Below are 13,501 nucleotides of genomic sequence, written 5' to 3'. Positions count from 1 at the left end.
TCCTAATCCTGCAGGATGAAGCATCGGGAATAGGATTCTGGGGACTGCTAAGCTCCACCCTTTTTGGCATCCTGGTCACCCGCATAACAGATGTCCTGTATGGTCACCTAAAGGCCTCCCTGATCTTCCTGACGGCCTTTGACATCGGTTTCTTCTACTGGTTTTTCCTGCTGACCTGGGGATGCGTCGAGGTCACTCAGTGTGAGTATGGCGGCAAATTTGGTTTTCACATTTGTGTATTTCGATCAACAACAGATATGGCGATAATTTACTAGCGAATGTGTCTCCCGGAAGATTTTGCCTTTTCTGCAATATATATATCCAGTCTTTAGTCTTTTTACTAGGCTTTCATGCCTGAAATTTCTATCTTACTGTTTAATCAGTCGTGGTTGTGAATATTTAAATGAATATATTGCAGGAATGGAATATAAAATTTAGGCCGAAGGCCAAGCGCTGGGACCTATGAGGTCATTCAGTGCTGAAAATGGAAATTTTGAGGAAAAGGTTTTACAAGTGTATCAGGAGGAAACTCTCTCAGCTGCACTATGAAACAATTGTCATGAGAGGGTGCAAAGAAAGATGGAAGAAAGAGAATATGGAGGCACAGTATAGCGAATGAAGAGGGTTGCAGCCAGGGGCCGAAGGGACGCCGCAATGAACATTAAGTAATGCCTACAATGCACCGCGTGAGGTGCACTGACAGCACAACCCCCATTACAGGGAATATATTGCTGGAAGTCTGAATTCTGAATGGTTCGCTGGAGTAACTGATATGTGTGTGGAATAATCCAAGTAAACGAGAATGCTGAGATCGCGTAGATTTGTAGTTTAATTAAGTTTGAATTCCAAGAAATGAATGGGGTTTTTCACTAGGGAACAGGAGATATTGTTTAAAATTGCTCAAGTTGTAAGTGGAGGAAAAGTTTAATAATGGATAATGACACGAGGGAAAGTTACTCAGAAGTTATATTGCATTCCTAACTGTTGCACATTGAAATGAGAGTCAAATAGCCATTAATTGGTAGCATGGAGTGTGTATAAGATTATGAAAATTATTACGTAATGAGAAGTGTGCAAGCGGTAGGCCTAAGTATAAAAGCAAACAATAAAAAAGTAAAAAAAAAAAAAAAAACTATTTTCATCCAACAAAGAGTCCCCGAAAGCCATTTAAGAATTATCCAAATTACTTAATTTCTGGACCCAATCTCCTAAATTTATATAATTTTCCGATAACGCTTGCACCTTAATTTACTTTTACCAGAACAGATGTAATGTGATCTTTTATAATTATCTGTTACCTGATACTGTTAACTTGAGAAATCAGTTCTTGAGAGAGCATCCCGCCCTCATAAATTATGAATTTTGTAATATGTTATGTAACTGGTAACGTTCGTCTATCTATGAGAGGTCAAAAAGGGAAGATGATTGCAAATATATCCATAAACAAGTAACAGCATTTTCTAGCAATACTTTGAAGAAATTTATGTTTTGTACAACCTTAATAATCTGTTTACTGGAATTTTTTACGCATTATCTACAGTAAATTGTATGCAAAGGTACTTATTCAATTCGGTCACTATGCCATATAACACCGAATCAATGAGTCAAGAAATGCCGCCAGTTTCAGTATCACAAGCGTTACTGCCTGAAAAAATATTCCCTTTTAAGGTAATTAATTTGCAAAATACCCGAATTAATCTTCTGCTTTCTCTCATAAGTATTTAATACGCAAAATAATTACTCCCATAGAAAACTATGCCACCAAAAGAAGCGAATTCTTTGCATGCTTTTCCTTGTATTTATTATTATTATTATTATTATTATTATTATTATTATTATTATTATTATTATTATTATTATTATTAGCCTAACGAGATAATGAATCATGTTTCAAGACTCATATGGCGTGGCCGAGGGATTTATTCTAAAATAGATTTCCAGTATTCTATACAATCGCCATATTGCAAGGACCCGCTTGAATGAAAATGCCCGAAATTCCAACGGACAGCTTGAACAGCATAACCTGAATATTCTTCTTTTCGTTTTCCAATCGCCTTTCTTCTGTCCCATTTCCCGGGATTCTCCCATCGCACCGAACTTCTGCGAAACGATTGACTGAGGAGGGCGAGGAAAAGTTCGTTCGCTGTCCTCATCGCGTTTCACATACTATTGATTTACTTATTTTCTTTCCTTGTATAATATTTTAATTGTCTTGCCCCTTTGTAAAACCTCTTAAATATTTAACCCCTGTTTTGACAGTTCTACTAATTCTTCAGTTGTGCTGGATTCCAGGTACATATTTTTTTCCTTTGTAATCCCCATATTTCATTTATAAGAGCTTTCTTTGTAAACTTATTTTTATATTTCTTCAGTCTGCTAAGTAAAGGACGACAGTTGAAAGGCCTCGTAGCACTCTAGTGTTTCTCTTTCCTTCGTGGATTTTATCTTTATATATTCAACACGTTCCATATTTTCGTGATTCAGTTATACATACATATACAGTATACACCTCCAGTTGTTATTCCTCTGTACTTGCGCGTGAAATTTCCTCGTATCTGGTGTTTGGCAGATCTATAGGATAGAATAGAAGAAATAATTAATAATAACCTGTTTGCTATTTTCCTCCTATTTATAGCTAATGTTTAATGTTTCTTACCATATAACATAACATGGAATAACATTCACGGTCTCCATGTTGAAATGAAAGTAACGTACTTTAATTTCAACATGTACTGTATGTGATTAATCTGAATATGTAATATTTTATTAAATGTGTGCTCATGCTATGAATGCTTGGATAATTAAATCTGGATAATCAAGAGATTGTTTATAAAATGTATATAATACCTTACTACTCATGTATGTATATATACTGTATATATATATATATATATATATATATATATATATATATATATATATATATATATATATATATATATATATGAATATATAGATAGATAGATAGATGTATATTGACATAGATATGTATATATATATATATATATATATATATATATATATATATATATATTCGTATATAGACAGTTAATCTGTGTGTAATCGCATTCTGACATATTTATTCGACGCCACTTTATTAAGTTCAGTTGTCTATATTTTCACCTGTCAGGCATAATTAGATCATTATTTTCCTATCTAAAATCTACAACTTGGTTAATATGTCTACACACGCATACTGACATGTCACTCTGTTTCAGCTGAATAATGTACGGTTTGTTTAGCCAAGGTATTTGTGGCATCAGTTAGATATTTAAGTATGTGCAAGCATATCTGTGACCATTCACATGTAAATGCATTCTCGCTTATAGATCATTCTACTCAGCATTTGCTGGTTTATAATTCCTGTACTGATTGTATATGGTTAGTTTAATCAAGATCTGTATTGGTTGTATGATTTGCGTGTGCCCAATTATATAAGCATCCTGAAAAATCCGGTCTCAAGAAAGAAGGTTTCCTTGTCTATAATCTGCGGCACAAATATGTTTAGGCTATGTATATACATGTTTACTTACATATTTCCCAGCACTGACGATCTGCTGTTGAAGAACTTGTGTTCTGATACTGTATAATTAGTTTAGTCGCAGTTTGTATTGTTATTCTATCTCAAGAAGGAAGGTTTCCAAGTCTACAATCTGCGGGACAAATATGTGTAGGATCTCTGTAACGACAAAGTATAAACACGCACACTAACGCCTCGTCCTATCTCCGTACAGGGCAAGTCTACGTGTCTGTAATCTGCGGACTGAGCTTGAACGCAGCCACAATGCCCCTCTTCACCCAACTGGCCATTGAGTTTGCATACCCTTCCTCAGAGGTGGTTGTGGTGGGGTTCCTCACCTTCGGAGCGAACGCTGCAATGATGATCTTCCTCTTTCTGTTCTTGATTCCCAACATTGGTAAGGAACTTGTATTGGTGCGTTTTAATGTGTTGGGGTAGGCAGTGGAATAAGGTACAGTTGCGCATAATATAATGGTAATAATAACAGAATTCAAATGCGCACGGGGTCTATATCAAGTCATTTTCGAAGTAATTAAGTTCTTGATATTTTTGGGGTATGTATGCTCCCACAGGCATATACCTCACCCAATATAAAGAGTCAAAACATACACAGATTGTAAATATATATGTGTATATGTATGTATGTATAGACAACCTTACCTCAGTTATGTACATTAATTCATCCAATGTCCTTGTGGATAACGGAAATGAGCTGATTCTGTCAGAAAACTAGAGATGTACAAAGGCAATTTCTTGAAATATTTTCCTATCTTGTCACTACACAATCACCACACAAAACTGTATATGCTGATAAACAACACACGATGCACTGTACAGTACTGTAAACACACTGAAATACACGATGTGAAAATCAAAATGCATGAAAAAGAAAACGATGCAGTATGCCACTGCATACATTAGGCCTACAGTACAGAAACTATCAGGGAAGAATCACCACAAAAATGAAAGACAAACTGTGCAGAAATACTGAATATGAAATTTCAAAAAACACAATTAACATTGAAACTCTCTCTCTCTCTCTCTCTCTCTCTCTCTCTCTCTCTCTCTCTCTCTCTCTCTCTCTCACCTGTGAGCAAACAAAACTGCTTGCATTGGCTGGACTTGCAGAACTTGCTTTGGTGTCTTTACAAGCAGCCAGTGAGAGAACGAAGCATCATTGACAAAGTGATGACGTATCTCTACCACCGAATCACAAACGATGAAAACATGACGTTTTATACGATGTTGTTGCTTCTGAGCTGATAGCAATCGCAAAAGCTCCCAAGTAGAATACTGCTCTCAAGTCCTCCCCATTCTGCACTCTCTCTCTCTCTCTCTCTCTCTCTCTCTCTCTCTCTCTCTCTCTCTCTCTCTCTCTCTCTCTTGAGAGCAATTGCCTGGTCTATTCACCACCCCACCAACTGCCCCCCCCCCCCTTACAACTTCCCTCCCCCCTTACAAATTCCCTTATGAGGGTAATAAACGAACTGTTAACAGCATTACCATGACGTTAATCAGCCTGAGCAACACTGCAAACCAAACAAGATTTTTTTTTCATTGTATACATCCTCATATATATTGTGGTGGGCTGTGGTTGCATGCAAATAGTGCCGAGTTGCGGATAGTGCTCATGCGGGTAATTGGGGTAGTACACACACACACACACGCGCGCGCGCGCGCACTCACGCACACACATATACATATGTGTGTGTGTGTTTGTGCATGTATGTATATACATGTATATATCATATCTATCTACCTATATATATAGATATATATATGTATATATGTGTATATATAGATACATATACATATAAATAACCATAATATATATAATTTATACATATACATATATATGAATTTTTGTCACTTTCTGCCACATTTTTTATATTCACAAATATTATGTCAAAATATCATTCTGCATCCACTCCACTACACCTCGGAAATGACTTACACCCAGCGGGAATAATAACTCGTCAGTGCTTCCTCGCCAGTGGGATTCGAACTGCTGCTGCCTGGTTTAGAACCAACGAGTTACAGTGACCTTGACCCCGTGACCATTGCTGGAGCACTTATCAGTTATCATTCCCCTCGAGTGTAAGTTATTCCCGAGGTACTGTGAACTGGGTATAAAATGATATTTATGGCTTTATGTGTATATAAATATATATATATATATATATATATATATAAATATGTATAAATATATGTATATATATTATATATATATATAAATATGTATATATATATATATATATATATATATATATATATATATATATATATATATACTGTTTTAACGTCGTCTCCGTTTCAGGTTACACTTGGGAAATATACTTGCTACTGACAACGAGTTGCATCTCCATCCTTTTACTCGTCTTCGTGGAAGAGAATTACAGGAGAACGAACGATGATAAAGAAGCTGGTGTGAAGGGTGAATGAACTTCAGCAGACGCTCAGGTATTGACTTTGTGAGCCTTGTGACTTCCTGCTGGGTACGTGATAACGTTTTGTGGCTGACCCGAGTCCACTTTTCTGTGCATGGCCTATGCTAACTTTTTCTTTTGAAAGTGAAAAATCAACCTTTTTTTTCTTCATTTGTGTTTAGTTACTTCCGCTTTTGATCGTGGACCCATTTCCATCTCGAGAAACTTTTAGGGTCTAAAGTCTGGACTCAAGACGATAATGGGTGATATATTTGCTGTTTCTACACGACTAAGAGTATTATTGTTGCAACCTCCTGCCTTTTTCAGCATGATCGAGTTTTCATTGGAAGAACATTAGTTTTAAATTTCTGTAAAAGAAAACTGTTGAGATGGCTTTGTCTCTCCGTCCGCACTTTTTCTGTCCGCCCTCAGATCTTAAAAAATACAGAGGCTAGAGGGCTGAAAATTGGTATGTTGATCATCCACCCTCCAGTCATCAGACGTAACAAATTGCAGCCCTCTAGCCTCAGTAGTTTTTATTTTATTTAATGCTAAGGTTAGCCATGATCGTACTTCTGGCAGCACTTTACGTACCAACAACATAGGCCACCCCCAGACCGTGGCTGAGTTTCTTGAGCCGCGGCTAAGAGTTTTATGGGCCGTGGCTTAGGTCATCACCGGACAGAAAACTCGATTGCGCCGAAGAAACTTCGGCTTATTTTTTACTTATTTTTTTATAGATCTTCCTTTTGTAACTCAATTCATTAATAAGAAAAAAAAATTCTCACTTTACGTTATAAATTGCGTCGCCAGTTCACAGAACTTATCAGTTCAATGAAAATGTGAATACCACGTGTCATAAAATCAAACGGGCGCCGAACTTCACAAAATGTCATGTTTACTTCTCTTCAAAGCTAACAATACGAAGCCTAACACGTCCGTACAAACCAAACAAAGACATATTTCTTTAGTCTCTCTTTTTTTTTGTGTGTGTGTTTTTGAGCTGACGGTGAATAGCCACATTGAATATAACTAAAGGTAATCGTAACTGACATAAGGCCCCCCTCGTCGGAATCCACCAGAGATTGACACTTCAGAGGCATTACTTCGCCTTTCTTTCTACTCCGTCTTCTCTTGTTTAAATCCCAAACGTGTCTTTTATTTCGACACAGTAAAGACACAGTAAACAGACACACACACACACACACACATATATATATATATATATATATATATATATATATATATATATATATATATATATATATATATATGCGATGTGTGTATGTGTATAATGTATATTAAATCGACATGTACAATAGAGCGGACATTTTTATTAGTGAGGATCATTCCAATATTTCAGCATATCATTACAACGGTACATTACAATATTTCGTATTATTATTGTTAAAAAAAAAACATTTCGACTTTTCTGCACGATGACATTTCACCATATTACTACTGGGAGACATTGTACCTACTGAGAAAAATGATCTTAATGTAATATGAGAATGACAACAGCACTAAGCTCTTGTCGGCACACTTGCAAGCACAATTTTTTTCATTAGTTTTTAGAAAATGACGAAATGTCTAGACTTCATTACTACTCAAAATGACGTCATTATTATAATCATACTAACGATGCCAGTTCCATTAAAGCCAGTAAGAGAAGGCATTACGAGTACGTGCAAGCTCTCCCGGGTGACAGTAGAGGAGACATGATACAGCCACCACCTCCTGCAAACCTGTTTGTCCGGCCCGGGTGGGGCGGAGTTGCTAAGGGAACGGGAGGGAAGGGGAGACATCCACCCTCCTCCTGCAAACCTGTTTATCCGGCCCGGGTGGAGGCGAGGTTGGTAAGGGAACGGGAGGGCAGGGGAGACATCCACCCTCCTCCTGTAAACCTGTTTGTCCGGCCTGGGTCGGGGCGAGGTTGGTAAGGGAACGGGAGGGCAGGGGAGACATCCACCCTCCTCCTGTAAACCTGTTTGTCCGGCCTGGGTCGGTGCGAGGTAGGTGAGGGAACGGGAGGGTAGGGGAGACATCCACCCTCCTCCTGCAAACCTGTTTGTCCGGCCCGGGTGGGAGCGGGGTAGGTAGGGGATCGGGAGGGTAGGAAAGACAGCAGCACCGGGCTCCAGCGCGCGTAGCGCCGGCCAACAAGCTCATAATATGTAACCATTGTCAGTTATTTTATGTACCTACCGAACTATAACATCATTTGTTAGTAAAGATGTTTCACGTACTGAAACTTATAATTGACGGGCACAGGAATGCCGCTCTCCTACTTTTAACATGACCTAAGGGCAGCGTAATGTACAAAATAATGTTAATATATACAATGAAAGAGCTTTCTTTTAAGGTAAATTTTATTTCCCGAATCACATTAATCTGCAAAGATACTTCGTACTCTCAAAACTTCAAGCTGGGTTTTCATCTATTCTTATTTATGGCATATATATATATATATATATATATATATATATATATATATATATATATATATATATATATATATATATAATGTGTAGCATATGTGTAACAGAGAACAAATAACATGGAATGGTGTTCTCCCTGCCGAGCTTTTGGCCCCGGGCGCCCTTAATGAAACACCTTGTCCAGAACACAGTAGGCCTACTATACTGTAGGCCTACATTATAAAAATGCTATTCTTTTCCAGGTAAATTAATCGTCACTGTACAATATATCGAGTTTCGAAAACATGTTCAGCAAAATATGATTCTTTCCGACCATGCTCTGCGTCTTGTAAAAGGAACTGGGACAGAAAAGGTTAGAAAAGACATTCCTTCCTATTCTGAGGTTTTGGAACATTATCTAGAAAGAATTGTTGAATGACGAAGTAATTCTGACTTTTCTTGAATAACTGTTCTTAAAAGGAAGAAACAATAATAGTACCTGCCGAATGATTCGGCATACGCCGAACGTTTGCTTGGCCAAGAGTCTTTTCCTTAGTACTATGAGTGGATAACTTTTACCGTAGAGAAATTACTGTTATATATTCTAAAATATGTTAGAATAACGTTTAAATGATAAAGCATTTCACCAAGTGATTATCTGGGGTAACAGATGTGGCCTAGGCCACCAAACTTCTTTGTCTTGCTATTACCAATCTATGGGGCATCGTTTGATGAAAACATGAATTATACCAGGATTTCCTATACGTGTGGAAAATACAATATTTTCTTTTTACTTTGAATTGAATAATAGAAGTTTTCTTTCTACGGTTTGTTTAAGTCGTCCTGAATCACTCTCACCAATTGTAACGTTTTGGAATTTCGTCGAGAAAAATCGTTTGATATTATGAATTTTGTTAGATAGGCCTAACGCTGTCTTTACCTGTCTGACACTGAAAAATTGATGGCGTAGACAGTACCTACAGGCTTACCTACTAAACAGAGTTCTTAAAGACCGACAAAATATAGCAGGTGTCCTTATCTGTCACAGCAACACGTTTTAAAAAACAAGACTCTCACCAATTGTAACGTTTTGGAATTTCGTCGAGAAAAATCGTTTGATATTATGAATTTTGTTAGATAGGCCTAACGCTGTCTTTACCTGTATGGCACTGAAAAATTGATGGCGTAGACAGTATCTACAGGCTTACCTACTACAAAGAGTTCTTAAAGACCTACAAAATATAGCAGGTGTCCTTATCTATTACAGCAACACGTTTTAAAAAACAAGACTAGTCAGCGCAATCAGTAACCTGTAGGCCTACATTCCACTAAGCCTTTCAGTGACGAGCAACATCTTTCCTACTTTATGTTATGTGGCATACATAAGATTAATGATATTCTGATTTCAAAACAGATACCACCATTGCACTTGTGTGCCACAATAATAAGCCGAAAATATAAAACATGTTAACAGAGAGAGTGGTTTTACCGATAACAGGACTTTTATCAGAATAGCACAAAAGATATGGGTAAATAAAATTCAGTAGGCTTTGCTTACCCGTAAATGTTATTCCATTTTTTTCTTGAAGCATTCCTGTGCCCATTTCTGCAGTTATAAAATTCACAACGCATTATTACGAAGGCAGTTAAAAAAAATCATAATGCACAGTATACTAATTCAGTTTCCGAGGTTCCCCGCTTTTTCAAGATCACCCACACATGAATGAAAATATTTTCATTATACTTTTGATATCGTCGTAGAATACACACACACACACATACACGCATACACATACACATACACACACACACACACACTCACACATTTTCATTATTCTTTTGATATCGTTCAAGAAGACAAGCAACACTGGACGAGGCCAGTTCGTGAACGGGCGATGCCATTAAACGCCAGAAGCCGTTCGCACAGAATCCCAGAGGACTTGTGTTGGTAGATGGAACATGGACAGGCAACTTCATGCATTTATTCTGCTGGCGTAGAAACGGAAGGGAACATCTTCTACAGTAGAGACACGTCAGTTAAACAGATGGGAAACACAGCAGATATGCGCCAACAACGGTGCCATGAGACCTTGAAACCTCCAGTTTTTCTTGTTTTTGTGGATAAAAAAATTGTATTATGGTGTGTTTTTGCTAATGAATAATATACCGTCAACTGTTTCTTGGCATTACATTTAGCTTTTTTTGTGTAAATGTTTTCTTGAACTAATGGATTATTTCTTAAAAAAACTGATATTTGGGCTTCGCCTTATCCAGTTAATCCCTAGGTTCCACCATGCCGGATATTATTCTAATGAAATACTGATGACCAAAGAATATTGGTCAGAAGTTGCCAACGTTGATCAGTGCTCAAGTATGATATCACTCAAAGATTTATCAACATTCTCTCCTTTAAAGGTATATCAATACCAAGTCTAATAGAACCTTATGGTAAGATTTTTTCCATCAACCTCCTGTTGGCTATGAGCCCATTTTGGAAAACTTCGGGCGTTTATCTTCCTAAATAAAAGATCAGACATAAAACATTATCCATGGTGTAAATATTGGACAAAGATAATTCATTCATTAAGGAATTCTAACAGCACCAGTGAAAACTAATTTTTAAAGTGTAAAATCTGCCTTTAGTAGAGATGAATATTTCCTATGGAGTTAAACAAAGACAAAGAAAAATATAAACATGCTGATTAATAAAGTATAGATCATGAAGAATCTGCTAGAAACCGAGAACGATATAAATTGTAACTTTGATAATTATGGGTGAAAATCAAAGACTGGAGGCTCAAGCTTCAAAGAAGTTAAACAAAAAGTTCAACAATTTCAGGAAATAGTGGAGAGCCTCATACGACAATGCATTATTCATGATCAGAAAAGGTAGGAATTTAAAGCCAGTATTAACACATATAAAAACATCACACATGAAAAGGTTTAAACTTGAGCCCAATGCTTAATCAAAGAAGGGTCTACTGCCGTAATAGACCCGTTGTTATGCAACGCCTTATGACTTTACAAAATGACTAAAGCTTACGAGGGATGACCTCATTTTGGTTATCTCTTGCCCTAAAAAAAATCCTTTAGAATTCTGGAACTTATGAGACCAGAAGGGCAATGAGGTGCACTCATATTATGACAGCAATTCAGCGGCCAAGCGAACCTGCTGAAGGAGGTTCTTATACCATTCGCAAACCTGTAATGTAACAGTGATCATTAAAAACGTCAGTGAACGTACCCTACTGGATTGCACTTTTGCAATGAAGTGCTGACTGCTTTGTTTAATTAACAGGCTTTTCAAAAAAAACAAAAAGCCCAAAGAACTACCTGACGTGAAATTCCCCGAGCATCACGCTGCAAATTAGTAAAAGTGTAATAGAGAAATGTGGCGCCATCACAGTAGCTTGAAGAGAATGAAACAGAACCAGCCAATTCATTAGTCCTAGTACAGAGAACATGTTCCTTTAACCTGAAAATGACAGATGGTGATGAAATAAAAATTTCTCAAAGTTTATTTGTTAAAATAGATTCAATCTGGCATTTTGTCATTAAAAAAACTTCCAAACTACAGTTAGAATACTGTAGTATCTATGATCAGAAAACAAGCTTCTCTGAAATTTAGAAAGATGGGATAATGGAATAAACTCCTCTGTAGTAAAAACATTTAGATGTTTGATGTGGGAGATGAAGGTTCAGTTTTCTGAACTGGCCACAAATGGGAATCTTTAAGATATTAATTTTTACAAACATTATGGATAAGGCAGTCCTTTAATTATGTAATCACGGCTTCTACAACAGCGAATTACTAAAACTTGTATGTGCGATACTTTTGCTGTCTCTTATTTGGACAAAGAAAGCAGTATTTCTTTCCTTATATAAAATTGCCACTGTACATGGCTGTATGTAAGGCAGCTGGTGATGTCACTTTGTAAGGTTTCATAAAAGATGTTTATCTTATGCAGACAAAAATATTTAAAATTTAAAGCAGTGGTTCTTAACCTTTTTTGGCAGTGACCCATATTCTTGTCCAAAATAACCATGGCGACCCATGCCCTTAAAACATTTTCTTTTTATATAATTATGCGATGTCCTCCACCCCCGCCATTCCACGGCCGTTACGTTTGAAAGGCAGGTGTCTATGTTGGGAAGATTTTCGACCTCAGTTAAATGTTCTGTGTCTCTATAATGTTCTTCTTAGATATTAATGAATTATGTATTCTTAATACAATATTTTCTCTAATAATAATAGTTATAATAAGAGTATTGGAGAAATAATAAGACCATAAAGTTATAATCCTTGGGGACCCATTGAAATGGTTTGGCGACCCAACTTTTGGTCGCGACCCTGGGGTTAAGAACAACTGGTTTAAAGGAACCACACTTCAAGATCTTTAATCTAATAGGAGTTATCCCTTTTAATTCTAAGACCGCCCATTCAGTACTGAAACACATATTGTGGTCGGATGTAGTTATCCGGTTTTAAAAGCCATTATAAAATATATTTATCTGTAGGTTACGTCACCAAAATGAATAATAATAATTTTCTAAGCAGAAAGTACATAATATTCCTGAAGTTTCAGTCTTAAAACGATTTTTTCCCCTTAAACCTGTCACCATAGGCATGCCATAACCAGGCCTCCACCTACAGGCGCACTAATTCCAAGTCTTTACGCCATTAAAGAAACGTAAAGACAGTCTCCCTAAAGTTCCAGTCTTAAAGGCGTTATCCCCCACCCCCGGGCCCAACCACCAACCCCGGCTTTATCTCGGGCAACTCCATTTCCCCGACACCAGCTTTAGCCTGACGGAGGTAATGTGGGAGTGCCGGCTGCTGCAGCAAGCACGGGACGGCCGAGGCTCTTCTTCTTCTTCTTCTTCTTCTTCTTCTTCTTCTTCTTCCCTCGCCTCGGGCGCTTCCTCAAAAGCCACACGCCTGCATTATCCCCTCCATTTCCCTCCCTCACTCCCTCTCTCCTTCACTCCGACATCCACACTCCCTCACTCCCTCCCGTTCCCTTCACTCACCAGTTCTTTTTGGGTTCGTCTCTTAATGAGATGCCACTGTGTGGTACGCACATGAAAGTAATTTTTTTTTCTCTCTCATTTAAGAATAAATGGTTTTCGTGTTTTTT

General features: G+C 37.4%; 1 protein-coding gene across 3 annotated transcripts in view; it reads left to right on the top strand.

Annotated features, from left to right (window-relative positions):
- The window catches only part of LOC136833345 (solute carrier family 49 member 4-like), a 58,012-nt gene extending 47,392 nt beyond the window's left edge, over nucleotides 1-10,620 (top strand). For 2 of the 3 annotated variants that reach the window (XM_067095363.1, XM_067095361.1), the window contains exons 9-12: nucleotides 15-201; nucleotides 3,735-3,917; nucleotides 5,838-5,980; nucleotides 10,221-10,620. In XM_067095363.1, coding sequence (XP_066951464.1) covers nucleotides 15-201; nucleotides 3,735-3,917; nucleotides 5,838-5,962 — 495 coding nt within the window. In that variant the 3' untranslated portion in view covers nucleotides 5,963-5,980; nucleotides 10,221-10,620. Of the gene's footprint in view, nucleotides 1-14; nucleotides 202-3,734; nucleotides 3,918-5,837; nucleotides 5,981-10,217 lie in introns of all 3 variants that reach the window. The other variant, XM_067095362.1, reaches the window with a different exon arrangement.
- Nucleotides 10,621-13,501: the final 2,881 nt, after the last annotated feature.

The sequence above is a fragment of the Macrobrachium rosenbergii genome, chromosome 51, assembly GCF_040412425.1.
Source record: "Macrobrachium rosenbergii isolate ZJJX-2024 chromosome 51, ASM4041242v1, whole genome shotgun sequence".
NCBI classification, from domain to species: Eukaryota; Metazoa; Arthropoda; class Malacostraca; order Decapoda; family Palaemonidae; genus Macrobrachium; species Macrobrachium rosenbergii.
This window is presented reverse-complemented; position numbering and strand designations above follow the sequence as displayed.